General features: G+C 36.2%; 1 protein-coding gene across 1 annotated transcript in view; it reads right to left on the bottom strand.

The window, feature by feature from the left end:
• The window catches only part of CNTNAP4 (contactin associated protein family member 4), a 247,457-nt gene that overhangs the window by 119,454 nt on the left and 104,621 nt on the right, over window positions 1–23,382 (bottom strand). Inside the window, 1 exon segment of the mRNA XM_055304701.1 lies at window positions 2,963–3,110. Coding sequence (XP_055160676.1) covers window positions 2,963–3,110 — 148 coding nt within the window.

Raw genomic sequence — 23,382 nt, 5'->3', positions numbered from 1 at the left:
TGGGCCGTTCAGGGGAATTGCAGACAAAATCCTGCAGCTTTGTTCTTGTGCTGGTAACACCTGCAGCTCTTCCTTCTGAGGACAAGGGAGCTAGTGGTGCCACCTATTTCTGTTCCAGGCAACCCAGAGCAAGCCACAGGGCTCGTTCAACAGACAGTTCTGTCCCTCTCCTCTTACTCCTGAATAAAATGGTAATATTCAAGCTATTCATACTTCACTGTATTGTTAGGACTCAATCAGAAAATGCCTAGAAAGGAAACAACTGATACATATTAACTATTTAATATATGATGGTTACATACAATCATGCTTTAGTAAATTCATATTCTGCAAGGCTGATGCTAAGAACAGGTGGAAAACAGAAGTATAACCCAAGAACTGAAGTCCATTTGATCAAAGACTCTCCCATAAAGCATTGACACCTGACCTATCTTGAGGTTATTTTAGGTTGTCTACGAGAATATTTTTCCATTGTTATGTTTTTCTCTTATCCCATATTATACAACAGTCATTTTACAATGAGTCCTGTCGTACCCTTTAACAGTATGTGTTTATGTTTGAATTTAAAGTCTTATTGGCCCTCGGTAAAGCTACTTCAATGATGGATCAGTGAGAAGTGGTGGCTGGTTAAATGCGTGGACAGTGAACTCACTGCAACAGAAAGCAGCTGAAGCCACAGGAAAAAGACTGTTTCCTAGGGTTGCAGATCAATGAAAGCAGAGGGAGATTTGAGTCATCATGAAGCGCGTGGCAGAGAGAACACAGAGGAACCTAATCCTCAGCAGTCACGACCATGGGGACATCATGAGTGGTGCCTTAGTTTTTGAAGAACAGTGTCAATAGTCTTGTTCAACTAATGTTGAATCTACATCCTAGATTGGATATGTATTAAGTATGTATGACTGAGAAAATTGCTTAATATTTCTAAGACTCTATTAGATGGGTTGATTTTTAGGATTAAGTTAGAAAGTCTATAAAAACTATATCTGACAGAGTAAAGTGCTCAAAAACTGTTAGCTATTTTTGTACTATGCTAAATATTTTGCAAGGTAGATGCTCTAAGTAGAGAATGGAACTATAAATATGAACCACTTGAAATATGTTTTGCTAATTATCCACTGTGTAGCACAGGCTTTGCTAAACCCTATGATCCAAAGACAAATGAGACCGACTGCCTTGGTTCTGCATTCCAGAACTGCAATTCGGGGTGGGATATTTTTTTTTTTAAAGGATGATTTTATTCAAATAGATCATTGCAAAGGAGGAGCTAATACATAATAGGAGCAGCTCAGCTGAACTGTTGAGGCCAAGAGAAGAAGTGGGAAGACAGTGAGCAGTAAGCTGCCTAATTCATCTCTGTGATTTAACAGCTGGAGGGAGCCTGAGTCTGTACTTGGGTTCAGTATGCAGACCTGGCTCTGAATCCAGCTCAGTCACTTCCCATCAGTGTGGCTTGAGCAAGCCATCCTCCCTGAGCTTTTAGCCTCCTCATTTTCAAAGTGGGAGAATGCAACAGTTATCTAATAATATTTACCTTGACTTTAAAAAAAATTATAAACTAATTGTGAATATAATGCTAGACATATGGTAAGTACTCAAGAAAATGTTGCTATTTCTAATACTATTGGGGCACCTGGGTGGCTCAGGGATTGAGCATCTGCCTTTGGCTCAGGTCATGTTCCTGGGGTCCTGGGATTGAGTCTGACATCGGGCTTCATGCAGGGAGCCTGCTTCTCCCTCTGCTTATGTTTCTGAATCTCTTTCTCTCTGTGTCTCATGAATAAATTTTAAAAATCTCTAAAAAAATACTATTAATATTAGTGTAATTGCTATTATTAGTAGCACTATTGATATCATACTATGATCACTATTCTGTAGGCCCTGGTGAGAACAGAAGGCTGATCAGTTACCTTTGATGGTGGAGTGTGCTGAGAACATCACCAATCTTTGCAAGGAGACCTGCGTCTGTACAACATGGTCTGTCTGACACAGTTTAGATAACATCAACAAATTACCTGCCCTCTCTGTGACATGCCTTCCCTTCATGCAAATAAAGTGAACCAGAACCTAACTTGATTTACATCAAAAAGTGATGAAATAGGTGTGGAAAAGAAGCTTTAAAAAAAATAAACGTTTACTAGAAGAACAGTTGCAGGCTCTTTTCTGGATTCTTCTGTGTGCTAGGTGTGAGACACTAGGCAAATTACTGAATCTCTCCAAACCTCAGACTGTTTATCTGATAATTGTAGATCATATTAACTAACTCACTGTTCTAGAATAAAAGAGCATCTAACAGGATAATGTGGCTTGAGGTAGGCTATCAATAACTCTTAGGCCCCTGCCCCACAAAAAGATATAATAAAATGCTTCATTAAGAGGAGATGAAGTGAAATCTGTGGTTTCTACCATTTTTTATGTGAAAGAATTTCAAACACATTTTATATTTTGGCAGAGGTCTTTATCCTTCCTATGAATTTATGCTGAAGGCACAGCACGTTTATAAGTGAGTTACATGGCATATTATTTTTAGGCTAGAGAGACATTCTTTGCTGTCCTAACATTTGACTGGTTAATGGGACACTATATCTTTTATTAAACTCAGAGTGCCTCAGTGAAACATCATCAACTATAGCCCATGGGGGGAAAAACTTTAATAATTGAAATCAGGGTCTAGTTAATAATATTAAATTTGGATAAATAGATTCACAGATGTCTATAAACAGGTATCTGTATCTATCTCCGTATGGATCAATCCATCTATAAAATGCTTCCATTTCTGACTTAAAATATAAAGCTAAATGTTAAAGTCAATATTGCCTTGTATGAGCAGAAAAAAGCTTTCCACAAAAATCATTCCTGTTTTTATATCTCTTTACATAGCTATAAAGTCAACTTCAGCATGCAGTTGGCTTTCAAAACATCTCCTTTGATACCTATGTCTGTGTGTTAGATAAACACTTACTGTATGCACATCCGAACACCTCGATCCGCATTCCAATTCTGCCCCTGGGGTTCCACTCTAAAGGGATGAAGCGCAGAAATCGGGCTTTGATAGAAGGCTGAAGTCTGTAGTACACAACACTGTCTGCATTTGCATTTCCTGAAAAGCCCTGAAAGAAAAGGGAGAGGGAAATCAATGTACCTGGAGAATATCCGTTTCACTCTGTGACCTAGAAACATCCATGGGCAATGTCTGACTTCCTTTCTTTACTGTAAAAATGGCTACTTTCTTCAAGAAAATCATATTTTCATATACCCAGTTATACATAGTAATGTCCCTCCATCCGTAGGAGATACAATTGCCCAGGCTTTTCTTTATATTGAGAGTAGTTGAAATTCCACCTTCCCACTAAACCAGCTTTCAACAATGATACCCCTCAATAAACTTTGTTTCTATAAAGTTCAAATTAAACTTAAAAGGTATTAACATTGTAAACGACACCAAAAAAATTGAGAAAATCCTCTTCCAGGATTCAAGAAGCAGGATCTGATTCAGCAAAGAATCTGCCCCCATCACTGATGAATGATAAAAGTTAGGACATGTTTCTCTAGTTTCATTTTCTCCTCTTATTAACATAAACAAAAGTACCTCCCAACGCTCTATTCAGAGCACTCTGATAATAGGCTGTTCCAACTTCACAGCACTGCCAGGAACTGCTTCACATCAAAGTTATTTAATAAAACAATAATAAAACAAAAGCACCCGTATTAAAAAAAATTGTTAAGGGAAATTGGAAGCAATAATAATTTGGAAAGACCTGTAATTGGACTTACAGACTCTAGAATTTGAAAGCTAGAAAGACCTTGAGAATGATGCTAAGCTAGCACAAAGTGCAGATGAGGAAATTAAAGGTCAGAAGGGTAGAAAACTGGGGCACCTGAGTGGTTCAGTCAGTTAAGCAGCTGCCTTTCGGCTCAAGTCCTGGGATTGAGACCTAGGGTAGGCTCTCTGCTCTGCAGGGAGTCTGCTTCTCCCTCTCAAATAAGTAACTAAAATCTTAAAAAAAAAAAAATGAGAGAGAGAAAGAAAAAAGAAAGCTCTTGGTAGGTGTGCTGAGCATGACTGGACTAGCGTATAAGGTCAACCTCATGTAGGCTGCACAAGGCAAAGGCAAACACACTTGTAATATCCCTACACAGGGAGTCTACTCATTTACCTGTTTTTCTTTTTAGTTCACAAATATCTCTTTACCAGCATTTACCAAACATATTTTTTTTAAAAGAGTCAAATTAATTTTATTTGACTCCCCTTATCAACCAATTCTCTAGTTCTTGCCACCACCCACCACTACTCCATATACCCAGTTCTCAAGCTCAAGCACCACAGGCAGTTCTGAGAGACTCTCCAAACTATACCCAAAGTCTGGGCATGTGTCTTCATCTCACCAATGACCACCCAGTTCCACAAGGCATCTCTCACCCAAACTACCTCAGGGACCTCCTCCTTACTTTTTTGATCTCCTGTTCTCTATGACCATCCCAATCCACAGCCCTAATCTCTACCCTCTGAGCAGTCAGGAAAAATTTTAAAGGTAAATTAAACCAGGCCACCTCTCCCCTACTGCCATTGTTTCATTTACCACTTAGATCAAAATCCAAGCTCCTTATCAAACGTATAGTCTTTGACAACACCCTCCATTACGCTTTCATTACATTGTCCCGCCTGGAACAACCAAGCTCTGCCCTGCATAGGGCTTTTGCATCAGCTGTCCATACTGCTCTGAAGGTTCTCTGCACAGGCAGCTCCTCTTGCCATTTCAGGCCTTGCTCAGGATATTACCACCTAAGTCAGACTCTTTCTAGTCAGTGTACCTGGCATACCCCCTGCGTCTTATCTTCCCATTTTATTTTCATCATATTGCTCATAATTTGGATAGCACAAAGTAATGAGGTCCTCTTTCCTTTGATTATTGTTTGTTGGTTTATCTTATCCCACCAGAAGGCTCCATCAAAGCAAGGACCTCTGGGGGCCTCCATCCATAGTACCTGGGACATGGCTCGGCTCATAGTGGTTCACAATAAAATATTTGTCAGACATGTACCTTTGGGAAAGATTGAACTGAAAAACAAAACAAAGTTCAAAAGGTTTCTCAATTACAGAACCTCTCTCAGCATGTTGAATGTGAATGTACGAACGTGTACTACATCTCCCATGACAGATAGTTATCCAGTATGGTTTAAACTATTAGGCCCAAATTCCTAGCTACTGTTTCCTACAACATAAATAGGAAAATACTGTTTAAGCCCACAGATATTTTAACTCTGGTAACCAGACCCTTCTAGAAAGCTCCATTCTTCCCACTAGTCAAAATTTTATACTCTGGGCACTGGGGTGCACGTGCATGTACATGAGTGTTCATCGGCCCTCCAAAGCAGGGGAATGTGCATCCAGGGTTGATGCCATCAGCATTCAATCCTAATCAGACCCTCTTACATTTTGACTCTATTTTTCTGGGTGCCACTGGCAAGCTAATTGTGATTTCTTTCAGTGAACAGCTGGATGATGAATTAGATAACCGTCCAAAAGATCTCACATTTTCCCAACATTAATGTACATTCACAGATTTAGATAGATGCCACTATGATGATCTCAACATCTTAAAGGATTAGGAGAAAAGATGTAAAGTGGCAGGGGCAACAGACACGTAAGTGCAATGAGGAGGTCTACAAATGGCAATCTTTCACATTTTACCTGATCGATTTATGAGTTATTTAAAATTCAAGAACATAAAGAAGAAATATAAGGTGCTTAGCCTATAAGTGTAATAAAAATATCTTGGCACATTCAAAATTTTAAGCAGTTTTTTTCTTACAAAGGGCAAGGGAACTTGTGAGGTGGGGGATATGGGATTTTTAGCACATTCCAGTCATACTTGGATCTTTAAAAATAAACATGTATTGATTTTATAATAATTCGTAAAATGAAGTAAAATGTAGACATAGGAAGTGACAAAGTAGGCAGAGCATCATTTTGTAACTCTCTGGATACCTTCAATAGCTTTCTAGTATTAATGTCATCGGGGGAATATGTACATTACTATTAATTATTATCTAACTAAACAATAATATTTGTCTTATCTTGCTCCCCATGTTGAAATATTTTCAATACATGAGATAACAACAAAGATTTTGCTGTGAAATTCTGTATTTCAGAATGTTAGTGAATGAGGTAATGTTACATTACCTTATAAATGAAAAGTTCTAGGTATACTATCAGGTTTCAAATGTATTTCCTTTGCCTAAGAGGTATTCCTCAATTGGCTATGAAGATTTTTTTTCATACCATCACAATTAATAAAAGTATTTAGAGGTGCCTGGGTGGCTCAATCACTTGTGTCCAACTCTTGATTTCAGCTCAGGTCCTGATCTCAGGGTTGTGGGATCCATCCATATACCAGGCTCCACCCTTAGTGGAGAGTCTGCTTGAGATTTTCTTTCTCCCTCTCCCTTTGTCCCTCTCCCTGCATCCCCTGTTCACTTTATCTCTAAATAAATAAACACATATTTAAAACAATGAAATAAATTTTTAAGAAAAGAACATATGGATTTCAATTGTTCTTTTAAAAACATAATTTTACTATGTGGATATTTGTCTCCCCTTTATTATAGATTCAGAACTTTGGTGTCTGTCACAATCACTTGAGGAGCTGTTTAAAAATACAATTTCTAGATCCTACACCTCATGCACTAAAACTGTGAGTGGGACCCTGGAACCTGCATTTCTAATGCATGATGCCAAGCCAATTTGTACTTTTGGTCTTCAGCTGGCTTTGAAAATTTTTCTAGCTTGTTAGTAAACCATGCTCTTTACCCCTTCTTGCATTACTGCAAAACTTTTCAAAGAAGGAAAAGATTTTAGGAGAGGGGTTCATTGGGGCTAACTTCCAAAAAGAGAAACAAGTAGCAAATGAGTTCTGTGTTATCAATCTAAAGATCTTCAGTGTGCAACTCTGTGTCTTGGCATCAGTACAGAAGAAATATATTATGTAGCTGTAATATTTCCATGAACCCTGTGAAGTAGTCATTTTGATACCTACTTTAAAGCTGAGGATAATGAAAATTATAGAGGTTGTGTGCCTAAAGCCACACAGCTAAGAAGTAGCAGAGTAAAGATTTAATCCCAGGCTTTTCTGACTCCAGAGCACATAATTTAGCTAGACCATCAACAGGCCTCACTCTAACAGAATATGAAAGCAAACAACTCACCCGAGAGGAAGCTTATTAGAGGCTCCCTCTGATTTTTCTTATAATTTACATTTAAAATCTTGAACACATTGAGAGTAATGAAACTTAGATGATTGCTGAACATCGCTCTACCAGTTAACTTCTATAGACAAAAGGGTGGCTCTAAAAGCTTAACATTTTCTCAAACTTATTGAAGTAGAATAAAAATAAAAGAAAAAATGTTCGATAATCAATAGAACTCTTGCATAAAATGATAACCTCCTAATAGATGGAGAATGTAAAAGAATATACCTGTATTTTACCAAATGTATGAAATATCTACAAGGGGAAGTAAGGTAATGTGTCTTATGTGACAAAAATCAAAAGGCCTTAATTTTTCTTTTCTTTGAGGCTTGATGATTTTCAAACTCAATGAGGTATTATTCATAGATGATTTAGAAATGTATTCTAACCAGGATAATTTATGGAGCCAATGAATTAAAGTTTTTCACAAGATTTTAAGTATTTCTATAATGATTCTAAAGTTTATGAAGAGATGTAATAGCATTAATATATTTTATAAATATTAATTGAGCAACTCATCTATGAAAGTCAAGATGCATAAAGGGAAATACCCATATGGCAGTTCATAAGGGGATCCAAAACACTTCTGTAATAAATCAGAAACATGGGACCACTTACATGTAGCTATACAGCAGGCTATGTAATTACATCAAAATTGGTTTTGCTCCCATCAAAATGAACAGCAATGCTAATATAAATTCAACATGACAAGCAAGCAAACATGCAAATCCCCTGACCTCTCTGTTATGAGAATTCATGTGACTTACATATGACCTATTTCCAAATACAACTCATTTGGACATAATCAGCTAACATGCAGACACTAAATGCACATAACATCATTCTGTCTAATGGAAGTCAGCCCTTTGTTTTATGATGTTGGTTATAAATATTTACCAAGTGTGTCAGTGTATCTCCCAAGAGGTTGTATTGTCTTAAAAACCCACAAATGCAAAAGAAAAGTGAAGAATAAAATATGAACTCCTGAAAAGTGAGGAACTTGCTAACATAAACCCAGATAAGAATAACTTTTAAACATACGTTGAACAAGACTATTGTAACTATATGTATAAATGCAGATTCTCTCTTAAGTAACAGTGAATGTCATTCATTTTTTTGTAATAAAGAAATAGCAATGAGAGCACAGAAAGCATATTACACAGTTTTGTTCTGTGTATATGATAAATCTTGAATTTCAAGACAAAAATGTAGAATTTTATTCAAATAAAATCAGTTTCTACCACCCCTCTCTGAAAATATTCACTATCTTTAAAATACTTATTTGAAGGGATACCAAATTACTGGCAAGATATCAGTAAGGTCTCCTGTCTTGGCCATTTTATTAGAATCTGTGGAGACACCAAGTTGTAAAATACACTGTTTTAGCTCTTCTAGCATAGAAAGGTTTCAATTCTCAAATGGCAAGATCAAATGGCAAGAGTGAAAAAGCACATGAAAGATACAACCTTGGCTATAGTTCGTAACTATTGTTCAGAGACAGCAATAAATTGTTTTATGGAAGATACGTGGACAGGTCATTACATTTAAATTTATATTAGGATAATATATGTCCAGTTTTGTGGAAGACTAAGGTTTTATTGAGATGAAAAATAACTTCTGGATTAAAAAATATAATCATATTATGGTAGTGATAGAGTAGGAAATTCTCAACAATCCTGCTAGAAAAGCTGTACACAATGAAAAACAAGGAATGAAGTGCTAAAAGACAATAAAACATAGAATGTCCAAGATCTGGGAGAAAAAAAAAACTTAAGGAAGTGGACCGTACCTATGAGACCCTTTACTTTCTCTGAAGTAAATCTTTTTTGTTTTTGTTTTTTTTGAAGTAAATCTTTTTGAAGAGAATCTTCAGAAGCACCTGAGCAGATCTTTTTACAATTTCAGAGGGTTAAAGACAAAATTTTAGTTCTAAGCTTCCACACGTTCTGTATCAGAAATCTGAGGGTCTCCAGCTTAGGATACAGGGTAAGTCAGAGATAAACAACTCCTTACAGGGACTAAAATCCAACTTTCTGTCTTCTCAATAACATTCCGGTGGTCAGAGATGTCAGTGCTCATTTCTACCTGCAGAAACAAATGTAGTCACACTCTATAGACAGGTAATCCTTCTAAGTCAAAAATTGTTCATTTTTCATACGTGATGTCCTACACAAATGGAAAGTAATAAAGCAGTGATGAAATCTGTTTCTAAAGGGAAATTCAGAGACATGGGGTGTGGAAGGTGGTAAAGTTAGTTAAGGGTTAGACTTTTGGTCTCAGCTCAGGTCATTATGAGAGGTGTCATGAGATTGAGCCCTGTGTCAGGCTCCATGCTCAGCATGGAGTCTGCTTGAGATTCCCTCTCCCTCTCCCTCTAACCCTCCTGTTCATGCTCTCTCTCTCAAATAAATAAATAAATCTTAAAAAAAAGTTAAATTTAGAGTCTTAGACACACAGACACATATATTAGCAAATAGGAAAAGCATCAGCCCTGTATTTTTTTTTATCAGCCCTGTATTTAAAGAGCTTGGACATCATTATTGTTCTCTTAAACAACAAAGCTGAACAGACCTAAAATCAATGACCTTTCTTAGACCTATCAGAACACTGAGTTTACATGCATTATGGACTGGCCTGCATCCCTCCAAAATTTATGCTGAGGCTGTAATCTCAACATGATGATATTTGAAAGTGGGGCCTTTGGGAGGTAACTAGATTTAGATGAAGTCATAAGGGTGGAGCTCCCTTGATGGGATTAATATCATAATGATGAGAAGAAAGACCAGAGCCAGGTGAGGACAGAATAAGAAGGCTGATATTTGCAAGCCAGGAAGTGGGCTCTCACTAGGAACTGAATCAGCCAGCAACTTATCGTGAACTTTCCAAATTCCACAACTGTGAAAAATAAATGTCTATTGTTTAAGCCATCCAGACTACGGTATTTTGTGACAGCAGCCTATGCTGAATAAACTACCCTGAAATCTGGAGAAACAAGACCATCCAAAGAGTCAGAGCCAAAATCTGTTCACCTAGAGTGGAAGTCACTGGTGCCATAAACTGATGGGGTTGCTTATTCAGTAATATTGGAGAGCCAAAGGCAGAGGCTCAACCACTGAGCCACCCAGGCATCCTCAGTCAGCTGATCTTAAAGGAGGAAGATTATTCTGAGTTATCCCAGAAGGCCCAGAAGGGAGTAATATTGATAAACTGACAAAGACTGAGTGTGAACTGGCAAGACAGAGAGAAACTCTTGAGGACCACAGTCTTAGAGGGCTCCCCTATTCCTGTGAACTTGATTTCAAGGAACCTTTCCATGCTCTCTGTGAAGATCAGAAAAAGATTCCCTCTTAGCTCTGGCAAGGAAAGAAGATAATCATCGCAAATATGTCCAGAGTGTTCTGTACAACAAAGGCTTACTGTCCAGGAAAAAAGACTTTGCCAGAGCCTCATCCCAATTAGGAAAGAACATTCTCCCACCCTGGTTTCCTTACTCTCCCTGTTCCACCTATGAGAATAAACAGGCATTAGGAGTCAGTTGCCAGGAAAAGAAGTAAAGGGAAGGAGGGAAACAAACTATACCACTAGAGAAACTCTGGTGAAGGTCACAGTCCCAAGACAGAGGCCTACTAAAAACACTGACATTTAGCTAAAATATTATAGAATTATAGAATATCCTCATATCATATCAACATACCAATAGAACTCCAGTATAAAAATACTGCATAACAGCTGAAAGAACTTCAAACACAGACTACCTCTGAAGAGGACTCCAAAGTCAAGAGGAGAAGCAAAAACAAGAGTACTAGATGAATCTGAAGCCTCTAACACCTACAATACCTAGAGCCAACATTAAATAAGTCTAATTCCTCACCAGATAAATAAAAATCCTCACACAAAAAAATATACTCATTTCAGTTTCCATTATTAGATACAACACGTCCAGATTTCAGAAGAAATTGAAAGGAATGCCAAAAGGCAAGAAAAAAACACATTCTGCAGAGGCAAAACAATCATCAGAATCAGTCTTTACATATATCTCAGATTTTGGAACAGACTAGAAATTTAAAACAACTGTGATTAATATGCTAGGGGTTCTAATGGGACAAGTGGACAGAATGCAATAAAACAGAAAGATGAACATCTGAGAAAGAACTTAAGGGATATATCAAAAATCAAAAACACTGTGTCAGAAATGGAGAATGTCTTTGATGGGCACATAGATAAATTCAACACAATCAAGGAAAGAATCAGTGAACTTGAAGATAAGAAAATGCAAGCTTCCTAAACTATAATGCAAAAAGAAAAAAGCAGAAGAGAATATCCAAGAACTGGGGATAACTGCAAAAGTTGTAACATATGCATAAGTGGAATACCAGAAGATAAAGAAAGAATAGAGTGAAGAAATATTTGATTAACGGTCAACAACTCTCCAAAATTAATAGCAGACACCAAAGTAGACCCAGGAATTTCAAAGAGTAACAAGCAGGTTAGAAATCAAAATAAACTCTATACTGAGTCATAACATAGTCATATATACAATGGAATATTACTCATCCATTAGAAACGACAAATACCCACCATTTGCTTCAACGTGGATAGAACTGGAGGGTATTATGCTGAGTGAAGTAAATCGATCGGAGAAGGACAAACATTATATGGTTTCACTTACATGGGGAATATAAAAAATAGTGAAAGGGATTATAGGGGAAAGGAGAGAAAATGAGTGGGAAAAATCAGAGACGGTGACAAAACATGAGAGACTCCTAACTCTGGGAAATGAACAAGGGGTGGTGGAAGAGAAGGTGGGCAGGGGGATGGGGTGACTGGGTGACAGGCACTGAGAGGGGCACTTGACGAGATGAGCACTGGGTGTTATACTATATGTTGGCCAATCGAACTCCAATAAAAAAAATAGACAAAAAAAATGAAGATGGACTTTGATAGGTAAGATCAGTCACTAAAATTTTTTTAAATGTATCAATATGGAAAAAAAGTATATCAATATGGAAAGAGATAAAACTGAGCAATACAAAATGCTCAAATTCAGATAACACATTAAAAAGGGGAAGCAAGAGAAAAAGGCAAAACAGTTACGAACATGGCAGATATTAATCCAAATATATCAATAATCATTTAAAAAGTGAATGGTGTGAACACATTAAAAGACAGATTGTCAGAGTATAAAGAATGATGAGAAACTATATGTTATCTACAAGAAATCCCCTTTGAATATAAAGATTAAAATACATTATTAGAAGGACAGAGAGAGATAAATCATGCTAATGTCAAAAATCCAAAAATAGTAAAATTAAAACCACCATATGAATAAAATAGTAATTAGCAAAAGTGTATTGTGCATATAGGAACAGTTTAAGAATTGGGAGCTTTCAAACCAAAACTGCTCTGAAGCTTAGAGATGTGACATTACAGGATGGCTTATAAAGTGAAAATGAGGAAGCTACTTAATCTTTACAATGATTCATTATTACAAAGGGGGTTTCCAGATGGCAGGAGATTGATTAAAAGTGGTTATCTTCTACCATTTTTAGAAAGAGGACTTAAGTTTCACTTATGTTCATGAAATATGCTAGATTTAATTTTGCTTATGGGGCTTAAATGGTTTTGTCTGCTCAGGGAATTTTCAAGTTCGGTTTTCATTTTGTATTTTAGCCTAACATTAACACAGATCTAAAAAAAGCTGGAGTGGTCATATTAATTTCAAACAAAGCAGCCTGTGGAACAAGAAAGATTATCAGAGATAAACAGGCACATTGCATAATGACAAAGCAATCAATTTTCCAACATGGTATAACATTCCTCTGTGTGTAGCACAGAACAACAAAGGGTCAAAATACATGAGGCAAATACTGAGAACTGCAGGAAGAAATAGACAAATCCATTATTATAGTTGGAGTAGTTGATACATCAAAAAGACAGAAAAACAGTAAGACTATAGAAGACCTGTATAGCAGTATTAGTCAACTAGATCAAATTGACATTTCAGAATATTCCATACAACACAGCTAAAACAGTCCTCTCAAAATCATATGAAACATTTACGAAGACGGACTGCATTATAGGCCCTAAAACATATGCTCACAAGTTTAAAAGAAATTGTAAACTGTACAAAGTATGCTCTCAAACCACAATAGGATTAAACTAGAAACGAAGTAAATGATTAAAAAAAAAAGGCTTTGAAAGGACATTGAAATTAATGCAACCCTCGCTAAACTGATCAAAGAAAAGAAGACAAAGAAATAACCGATACCAGGAATTCAAAAGAGCATCCTACTATGATCTCATACAAATTAGATCATAAGAGGTTACTTTGAATTGGTTTCGAAAATAAGTGAGCAAATTCTAAACAAATAGCAACTTGCCAAAACAGATGAAAAATGGAAAATCTCAGTTGCCTATCTGTTGGCAAAATTAAATCTGTAATTAAAAAATGTTCACATCTGGAAAACACCAGACTCTGATGTCCTTCCTTGTGAATTTTTCTAAACATTTAAGAACAAAGTAACACCGATCTTATACAAACACCTTCAAAAAGTAGAAAAACAGAATGCTTCCTAATTTGTTCTGTGAGGCTAGCCTAACCCTGATATCAAAATCTGACAATGAACTTTCAAGAAGGAAAATAAAAGCCAATCTCATTCATAAATACGATCCAACTACCTTTTAAAAATAGTTGCAAAATTATTATAGAACATAGAAATAAAAGGTTTCATAGATCATAATAGCTTCATCAAGTTTTTTCCAGGAACATAAGGACTGCTTAATATTTAAAAATCTTTCAAAGTAATTAATCAAATGGAAGAAAATATGATCTTCTAAAGAGATATAGAAGGAGCATTTGATTAAATTCAACATCTAAATGTGATTAAAACTTTTAGTCAAAAAGAGAATTTCTAAATCTGTAAAGGACACCTACAAAAATCCTAGAGCAAACTGTCACATGTTAGAAGAAATGCTGAAATCTGCTTTGAGTTTGGCAATCAAAGTATGTTCTTTATTGACCCTTTCAACATGAAGTGAATATTCTAATTAGGGTAAGAAAAATATTTAACAGGTAACATAGATTGGAAAGAAATATATAAAGTGGCTGTAATTCACAGGTTGCAAGATTGTGTCTGTAGAAATTTCTTTACTCTATAGCATGTGTTGAGCAAATCTACTTAATGAAAGTATATATATATATATATATATATATATATATATATATATGAATTCCATTTACACACCTATTAGAATGGCCAAAATTGACACACACACCAAATACTGGTGAGGATGTGGAGCAACAAGATCTCTCATACATTGTTAGTGAAAATATAAAGGGATGGAATCACCAAGATACTCTTGAAGAAAAACCAAGTTGGAGGATTTTCTTGATTGATATCAACTCTCAGAATGTTATGAAAAGAGTAGGATGTCATTTTGGCAGAAGATTACTAAAACAGACCAATGGAACAGAACAGAGAATCCTGAAACAGAGTCAAATGGGGAATGGATTTCTGGCAATGTTTGCAATGCAAATTGTTAAAAAAAAAATACAATAAACCAGCTCTTTTAAATGTGTGGTGCTGGGTCAGTGGAATATCCACACTGGGGGGAAAGAGAAGGAATAAAAGGAAAAGAAAGGAAAAAAAAAAAGGAAGGTTGATCACTCCCTTAAATCATGTGCAGAAATGCATTCCAGTAAGATTGTAAAGCTAAATGTAAATAAAGCTAGCAGATGTGCTAGAAGACAGCATAGCTGCTTATCTTCACAACCTGAGGAGGGCAAAGACACATGACACAAAAGGAAAAGTTGACACATTAAGAGGAAAGGCTGACAAATCAGACATATATTAAACTTAAGAACTTCTGTTGACTTAAAGATGTTAAAATAGTGAAAAGAGAAGCCACAGAATGGAAGAACCTATTTTTCAGTAGAGTAGTGTCCAGAATTTATAGAGAACTACAAAGCAATAAGAAAAAAAGGACAAAGAAATATCTAAATGACTAGCAGACCTACGCAATGGTGTCCAGCCTCATTAGTCACGGGACATTGTAAATTCAAACCACAATGTGAGAGTTCTGCACACCAACCAGAATACCTTAAATTAAGGGAAACAATAAAAAGCTAAAATTAAAAGAAAACTGACAATACCAAGTGTTGTCAAGAATGTGGAAGAAATGGCATTTTCATACTGTGGTTGAGAATGTAAATGAACACAATCTCTATTACAAGTCTTTCACATATTCCACTAAAGTTAAACACACACTTATTTTATGAGCCAACAATTTCCCTCTCAAGAGTGTCCCATCAGGAAACCAGGCATTGTGTACCAAGTGCATATGAATGCTCCTGAAATATTATTCAGAATAGCCCCCAAATCCAATTCACATGTCAATTTGTAGAACAGATAAACACATTCAGATATGTTCATATAATGAGATGTTGTAAAGCAATGAAAACAAATCAATAATACCTATACAAACAACATGGATATGTTTCTCAAGCAGAATATTGACCCAGGTAGCCACATGTAAAAAAAAAGTATATATCACATGATTTCTTTTATATATAATTCAAAACAGGCATCACAGTCATGATAGTGATAACTCTGGGAGAAGAGGGAAGTAGTAGTGATCAGGAAGGGATGAAAGGAGCTGTTGGAGATACTGTAATATTCTTGGCCTAGGTAATGTTTACATAGGTGTGTTCACTTTTTGATAATTCAGTGAGCTGTGTGTGTGTGTGTATATATATACACCTTTTATCTTTTTGGATGTGTGTTGTACCTCAATATAAAAAGTTAAATGAGTGGTGCCTGGGTAGCTCAGTCAGTTAGGCATCTGACTCTTGATCTTAGCTCTGGTCTTGATCTCTGGGTCATGAGTTCAAGCTCCGTGATAGGCTCCACACTGGACATGGAGCCTATAGGAAAAAAAGAAAAGTTAAATGAAAATAATTATGCTAACTTTGCAAAAGAAATAAGTCCTTAATGTTTTAAAAAATAGTTTAGTGAAGACAATCAAGATTTCAATTTGCATGTATTTATCCAAAAGCAAAAAGGGAAGATTCTGAAGAATATGTCATTAAAATTGTATTTTTCACTTTTGTGCTTTTCTATAGATCATTAAGAACACCATGAGAAGTACCTTTCAGCTTCAGATTTTAGATATCATATAATTTTTCATGCATTATACTATAAAGAGCTCCATTAACATCTTTCCTTTTACCATTAATATTACAAAGAATAATGACATTCTTATGACCATTCCCATTAAAATAACTATTGTTCACTGATGAAAGAAAACTACTGAGTTCTCTATTAGAGATATTATAAAATTCAAAGTAAATTATTTCTCATCTCTACATTCTATTAATGTTTTTCTATAGTCTTTCTAATATATTGATTAGTCTTCAGAGTGCTTCAAAATGCCATTTATTTATTAAATGACTGCTAATCATTTTTCCAAGTACAAACTTGGATACATGTTTTAGAAAGAGATTTAAAGGGTGTCTGAGTGGCTCAGTTGCTTAAACATCTGCCTTTGGCTCAGGTCATTCTCAGGGTCCTGGGATCAAGTCCCACATTGGGCTCCCTGCTCAGTGGGAAGTCTGCTTCTCTCTCTGTCTCTGCCCCCTCTCCTGCTCATTCTTTCTCTCTTTCCCCCCACCTCTCTCTCAAATAAATAAATTAAAAAATCTTTTAAAAAAAGTTTTTAGAGGGGCACCTGGGTGGCTTAGTGGTTGAGTGTCTGCCTTTGCCTCAAGTCGTGATCCCAGGGTCCTGGGACAGAGTCCTGCATTAGGTTCCCCACAGGAAGCCTCTTCTCCCTCTGCCTATGTCTCTGCCTTTCTCTATGTGTCTCTCACGAATAAATAAGTAAAATCTTTTTAAAAAGTGTTTAGAAAGAGACAAAAAATACACCAATCTTTTCAGCAGAATAAAACAAAATATCCATTTTATTGTATTTGATTTGAAAAACTGAACTGTTTAAAAGCTTGGAGAGAGTCAACTCTTATGGTTCCAAAGCCTTAGGTTCTCATTTTGGCCTTTGAAGCCATTCATTATTTAACATACGTTAAGTACATCATAGTACTAATGTATATAGTATATACACTAATGTATACGGTAATGCACATTGGGATGTACATTAAATATTAGATACAATTATTCACTGGTGAACACCATATCTTCACTTAGATCAAAACCTACACTTTCATAGAAGTTTGTCACTCAGGAGCTCTGCAGCCTGAACTATGTCTAACTGCAACACTCAGTCTTAGATACAAAGATTAATGGCCTCTGAAGTATTTTTAAAGTTGGTGCCGACTTTAAATTTTACCAAATATTTTTAGAACATGTAGACTAAAAGACAATGTGGTATTATTTTGGGTTGTTTGACCTTCAGAGTCTGTATAATTTGGTCACACAATTAAAGTTTCATTACACACACGAAGAAGAGCCTACTTTATTTAGTAATAACGTAACCAGGGAGCAAAAAAACGTGCAGACTTTCTTAACCTATTCTTCACCAAAGAGCCATGCTCCTCTGCCCTCTGGGAGCAGAGGGTGAATAAATGCACGCAACAGACACTAGGTTAGAGAGGCTGTCATAAAAATGTTTTTATTTCAATCAATAATAACACCTGCCTACCTGCATTGCCTTTTGAAACACTGCCAGATGTAACAAACCAAACCAGTAAACGGCTCCCATACCCATGGGTGCCTTGATGTAGATAAAGGGAACGAAGAACACAGAGAAGTTAAATGCCTTAATGCATGTGCTCCATTTTTAATGCTAGGATGTCTGAGATTTGGAAAGTATTTCCTTTACTCAACACAGACAACATAAACTCATTCATTTCATGTTCAAACAACTGCTTTTAGCTCTGTAGACAGCTCCTCTCAAATCCCAATAATCATTATTCCAACAACAACTGAAAGATTAATAATACCTCCACTCCCTCCCCATAAGAGAAATTAAGGACATCTTTCCAAATCTTTCACCTGGAGACCTTAGTTTGCCCTGGAAAAGGGCACACAATTCCATCTGGTTAGGGACCTACACTCATTAGTCAGAGAGACTTGAAGGAAATATATCCTAAGGCTCAGTTTCTTCATCTATAAATTGGGGACAGAAATAATTACTTGCAAAGTGTGAACTACAAATTAAGTAAAATACAGATATTAACATCTGCCCTGCTCATAATAAAGGATAAGGTGCATTTGTGGTTGCTGTGGTGTGGTGAGCATATCCTCATATGTAGCCCACTGTCACTCACGGCTGAGTAGTCTGACCACATGGCATTATTTGGGTTTAATACCTGAGTCTAAACACTCAAAAGGGAAACAGCAATTCCTTTGAATGTCCTCTAATCAGAGTGACAATCCCATTTAGGAAATAAAGGCAAATACTTATTGGGCTGTGGGTGACAATATTTTTAAGCTTAAGACAAAAAATATCAAATACTTCCTAGAAAAGTGACATAAACAAAAATAGTTTTAGTTTCTTGAATGCAAAATTTTCTTTTTTAACCAGTTTGCATTTGAATATAAGTTTTGGAAATCATATACTTCAGATAGTGTAATTGTAGTACCATGCAGCAGTAAGAGGTTCCAAATGCCCATTTTGTTTCAATACAACTGAAATCAGTTGATCAGCATTTAAAAAATATTTCAACAGTATGAAATAAATTAAAACAAACCTAACTTTTAGAGATATTTGTATGTATCCTTGAACTCAGTTCATTAGACATAGTGTATATGGTATTCAAATTCTGCTTATTTGAATTTTAAGAAAATACATTATTTATAATTATACTATAGGATAACTATAATTATTTCCTTAAGAAACCAATAAAACGCCCTGGCCTCCGTAGATTAAAAAAACTAAAACAAATGAATCTGAGATCAACCTCTTCTAGAATTCGAATGACACAGTATTGAGGCTTATTATTTTACACATAAATAATGTTTATCTTAATGCAACATGTAGTGTAGAGTTTATTGTTCTATATATTCAAATTTTCCTTTGAATTCTTCTAGAACAGGCACAAATTCTTTGGCTACATATGTAACATTTATGATTAAAGGAAAGACAGACACTGTGACCTATTCTGGCTTTGTTCTCTCAGGTACGAAAATTACAGCTCTAAGAATAGGAATAAGTATCTGCTCTGAACACGTATACCTTCAGCAATTCCTCAGGGACTCACATCTCAATGGAGTAACAGATAGTAAATGAGGCAATACTCCGTAGAGTTACATGTGCAGAGAACAGGGTCAGGTATCAACAGTCCTTAATACAAGTCTTTATTTCTTACTGAGTTGAGGTCTTTGAAAAGTTATAGTCTTTATTTGTATACTGGCAAAATGAAACACATTTTTCAATTAACTGTCAGAAACCTGAAAACCAACTAGGTAGGTATTCAATGATGTAAATGAATTATTGTCAAATATTTTTAGGTTCTATTTTAAGAAAAGTTTTTACTTTTCCAAAATTCATACTGAAATAGTTAAGGATGAAAGATTAGAATATTAGTTATTTGTTTCAAAACAACATTACAGGAGACAACACATGGGGGAGATGGATGGGACAGGATAGGCCACAGGTTGTCGGCTGGGGATCGCATACAAAGGTGTTCACTTTGCTATTCTGTTTACTTGTGTGTATGGAGTAAATGCGGGCAGCGATTGTTGTAAAGATGAAATGAACTAGTGTATATAAGAAACCTAGTAAGTTTCCTGACACACAAGAAACTCATTTATTTTAATGTATCTAGTCAACTTAAAAGATCTCAATGCACCACAAAAAAAAATGTTTTATTTAGTAAACAGGATTGATTATGTTTGGTGAACCTGGGTGGCTCACTTGGTTAAGTGTCTGCTTTTGGCTCAGGTCATGATCCCAGAGTCCTGGGATTGAGCCCTGCATCAGGCTCCCTGCTTAACAGGAGAGTCTGCTTCTCCTTCCCCCTCTCCCTCTCCCTCTCTCCATTTATTTTCTCTCTTAAATAAACAAAATCTTAAAATAAAGAGATTATGTTCAATAAAATTCTCAGTCTCTGTATATTACATTCTTTAGCCATGTAAAAAGGTGTCATCTAGGATCCATTTACATGCTCTATGTTTGTTTCCAAGATTTTTTATTTAGAAACTGATGATACTAAAAGTTGTAATTCTCCAGAGCACTTAGGTGGCTCAGTGGTTGAGTGTCTGCCTTAGGCTCAGGTCATGATCCCGGGTTCCTGGGATCGAGTCCTGCAATGGGCTCCCCACAGGGAGCCTGCTTCTCCCTCTGCCTATGTCTCTGCCTCTCTCTGTCTCTCATGAATAAATTTTAAAAAATTAAAAAAAATAAAAGTTGCAATTCTCCATTTTATTTTGCTCAGCAATTATACAGGTCAGGCCTAAATGACCACAGGGAAGCCTTCTGTGGCTTATGGTAGTCTCTAGAATAATGTAACCTAATGTTACCTTCACTAGTGAGGCTAAGTGCTCACAGAGGGAGATACTGAAAAACCTCAATTCTGTTGATGAGAAGCTCATTAACAACTGCATTCGATCAATCTAATTCTGTGTCATTTTCTATTCAGAATTCAAGAAGTTAAATTATTTCTTTATTTGAAATACATGCTTTTGTTATACATTTATCACATACTTTTTGCCATAACATCACTGTCATTGAAGGACTCAAAACATGAGTGTTTATATAACATACTCTGCAATTCTTGTATTAAAACTTAAATTTTTAGTGTATCTGTTCACCATGCTAAGTGATTTCACTTATTTGTTTGATGCTCACAAAAATCTTGACAGAGACTTATACCATGTATTGAGAGACTTGAGAATGATTACTCAGGCTTTCCAAACACTCACGTGCACTAGATATTCTAATTCGGTCTCTTGGTTAACTTTACTTTGAGCTGTTTCGATTAAGAAATAGAATGATGTTGTATTAAGAAAGTGCACTGGGGAATGGAATCCCTGTAGGGGGTCTTCCAAAGGTCAGATCTAAGGCACATTCTTAAACACATAGCCTTGGTTGGTTCTTTCATCTCTAACACAGTAATAATACCCAGATTGCCCAGATTACAGTGCTGCTTGAAGACAGAATTACTAGAAGTGTTTACTCTCTATGGGGCTGTACAAATATAAGGTATTTTTAAGCACATTGACTTACACTAAGATATGTTACCACATTTAAATCCATTTGATTAAAATAATTTTTAATTTATACTATACATTTTTGAGGGCACTGAATTACTTTCAAGTCCTAAGCACTAAAATATAATTACCCTGGCACATGCACTTGATGGAATATTATGAAGCAATTAAAATGGTGAATTTGCAGACTATTGAAAAATTAGTATGCTCTCTTCATTACTTAAGTATGATACATGATTGTGTGATCAGCATACTTATAAGTTAATTCAGAGTAAAGCATAATAAGAATAAAGATGATACATCAAAGTTGTAACAGTGGTTTTATTAAGTGATATGGATTTTTTTTTAACTTCCTCTATGTGGCAAGTTATAGTGTGACTAGAATACTTATACATAGAAATGTAAACCAAAAAAGGAACAACAAAATATATTATCCTTTTTTTCCTTTCCTTTACCAAAATTCCCTTGTTCCTCCCTGGACATTATCAACTATGCAGTTTCTTTTGATTTTCTCTCATTGTGGGTTCCAGTGACCTCAGGAGAATATCCTCTAACTGAATTCCGATTATTGGTAATTTTCTAATAACCCAATTGCCTAAAAACTTACTAAATTTGCCTTTTGATAAATTGTTGTTTTGTTTTTTTTTTTTTAATTCAAGAACAAACAAATGTAGGTAACTTCTTTGGAGAGCTTACTACTTGGCAGACCTAGTACAAATTCCTTTCCATGCATTCCCTGATTTGTGATCTTCCTATGAGAGACACCTTTACTTGTTTCCTCATTTTACAGAAGAGAGAAGTTAGAAAAGTGAAGTGACATCCAAGACCATGCAGGTAGCAAGTTAAGGTAGAAAAACCAAATTTATGAACAGATGCTCAATATTATTATTTAAAAGAGGGGGGGGAATGAGATACCACTCTGCTCGAAAAGCTCACAAAAGTCAGAAAACTCAAAATACCACGTGTTGCTATTCTTGAGAGCATCTTTGCATTATGTAGTGCAATCACTAATCAATCATTGATCAATCACTGGTATGTGACTACCCTACCACCTAGCGATTCTGTCTCTAGTTGTATATCCCAGAGTAATTCCCTCATAGGTTCTTTTTTTTTTAATTTTTTATTTATTTACAATAGTCACACACAAGAGAGAGAGAGAGAGAGAGAGAGAGAGAGAGAGGCAGAGACACAGGCAGAGGGAGAAGCAGGCTCCACGCAGGGAGCCCGACGTGGGACTCGACCCCGGGTCTCCAGGATCGCGCCCTGGGCCAAAGGCAGGCGCCAAACTGCTGCACCACCCAGGGATCCCCCTCCCTCATAGGTTCTTAAGGGACATGTGCCCAATGCTCTTGGCAGCAAGGTGGCTGATGGTTGAAAGCAATCCCCCATGGCTGGGGGAAGGAGAATTAAGGCAGGGTGGGTGCCCAGCATGCAGTATTATGTGGCAGGGAGCAAACTCTCTAGATGATTCTGATGCAGGCTAAGCAAAGTTTGAGGACCTCTGTACACATGAATATAAGGTGTCCTCCAGCATAAAATCCCTCCCTCCCTCTCTGTATATGTACACACATACACAGATATACGTGTGTGTGTATATATACACACACACATATATAAATCACACATACATATATTCCGTTATTTATTCATTTATTATTTACGATGCTGTGATTATAACCATGAGATTTAATTCATGAAATGCCAGAATGTATGAATTGACTATAACACTGGTATTTTATGGCTCAGGCCTGATTATTTTTGGCTATTTGCTGACACTCTTAGGAATGTAGCACTGCTATATATACTATTCCTAGAAACGCATAATAATGAAAATAGACCTGCACACTCTATATCTGACATGCGCTGTATGCAAAGCTTCTTTCCCCTCTATCAAATGCCCATCCCTGCTCTCCTTGGGAAGGAGGCCAGTAGCCGCTGCCTCTGCTGGTCCGATTTCCACAAATATGTA

The sequence above is a fragment of the Nyctereutes procyonoides genome, unplaced genomic scaffold, assembly GCF_905146905.1.
Source record: "Nyctereutes procyonoides isolate TBG_1078 unplaced genomic scaffold, NYPRO_anot_genome, whole genome shotgun sequence".
NCBI lineage: Eukaryota > Metazoa > Chordata > Mammalia > Carnivora > Canidae > Nyctereutes > Nyctereutes procyonoides.
The sequence above is the reverse complement of the archived record's forward strand: the minus strand, read 5'-3'. Positions and strand labels throughout refer to the sequence as shown.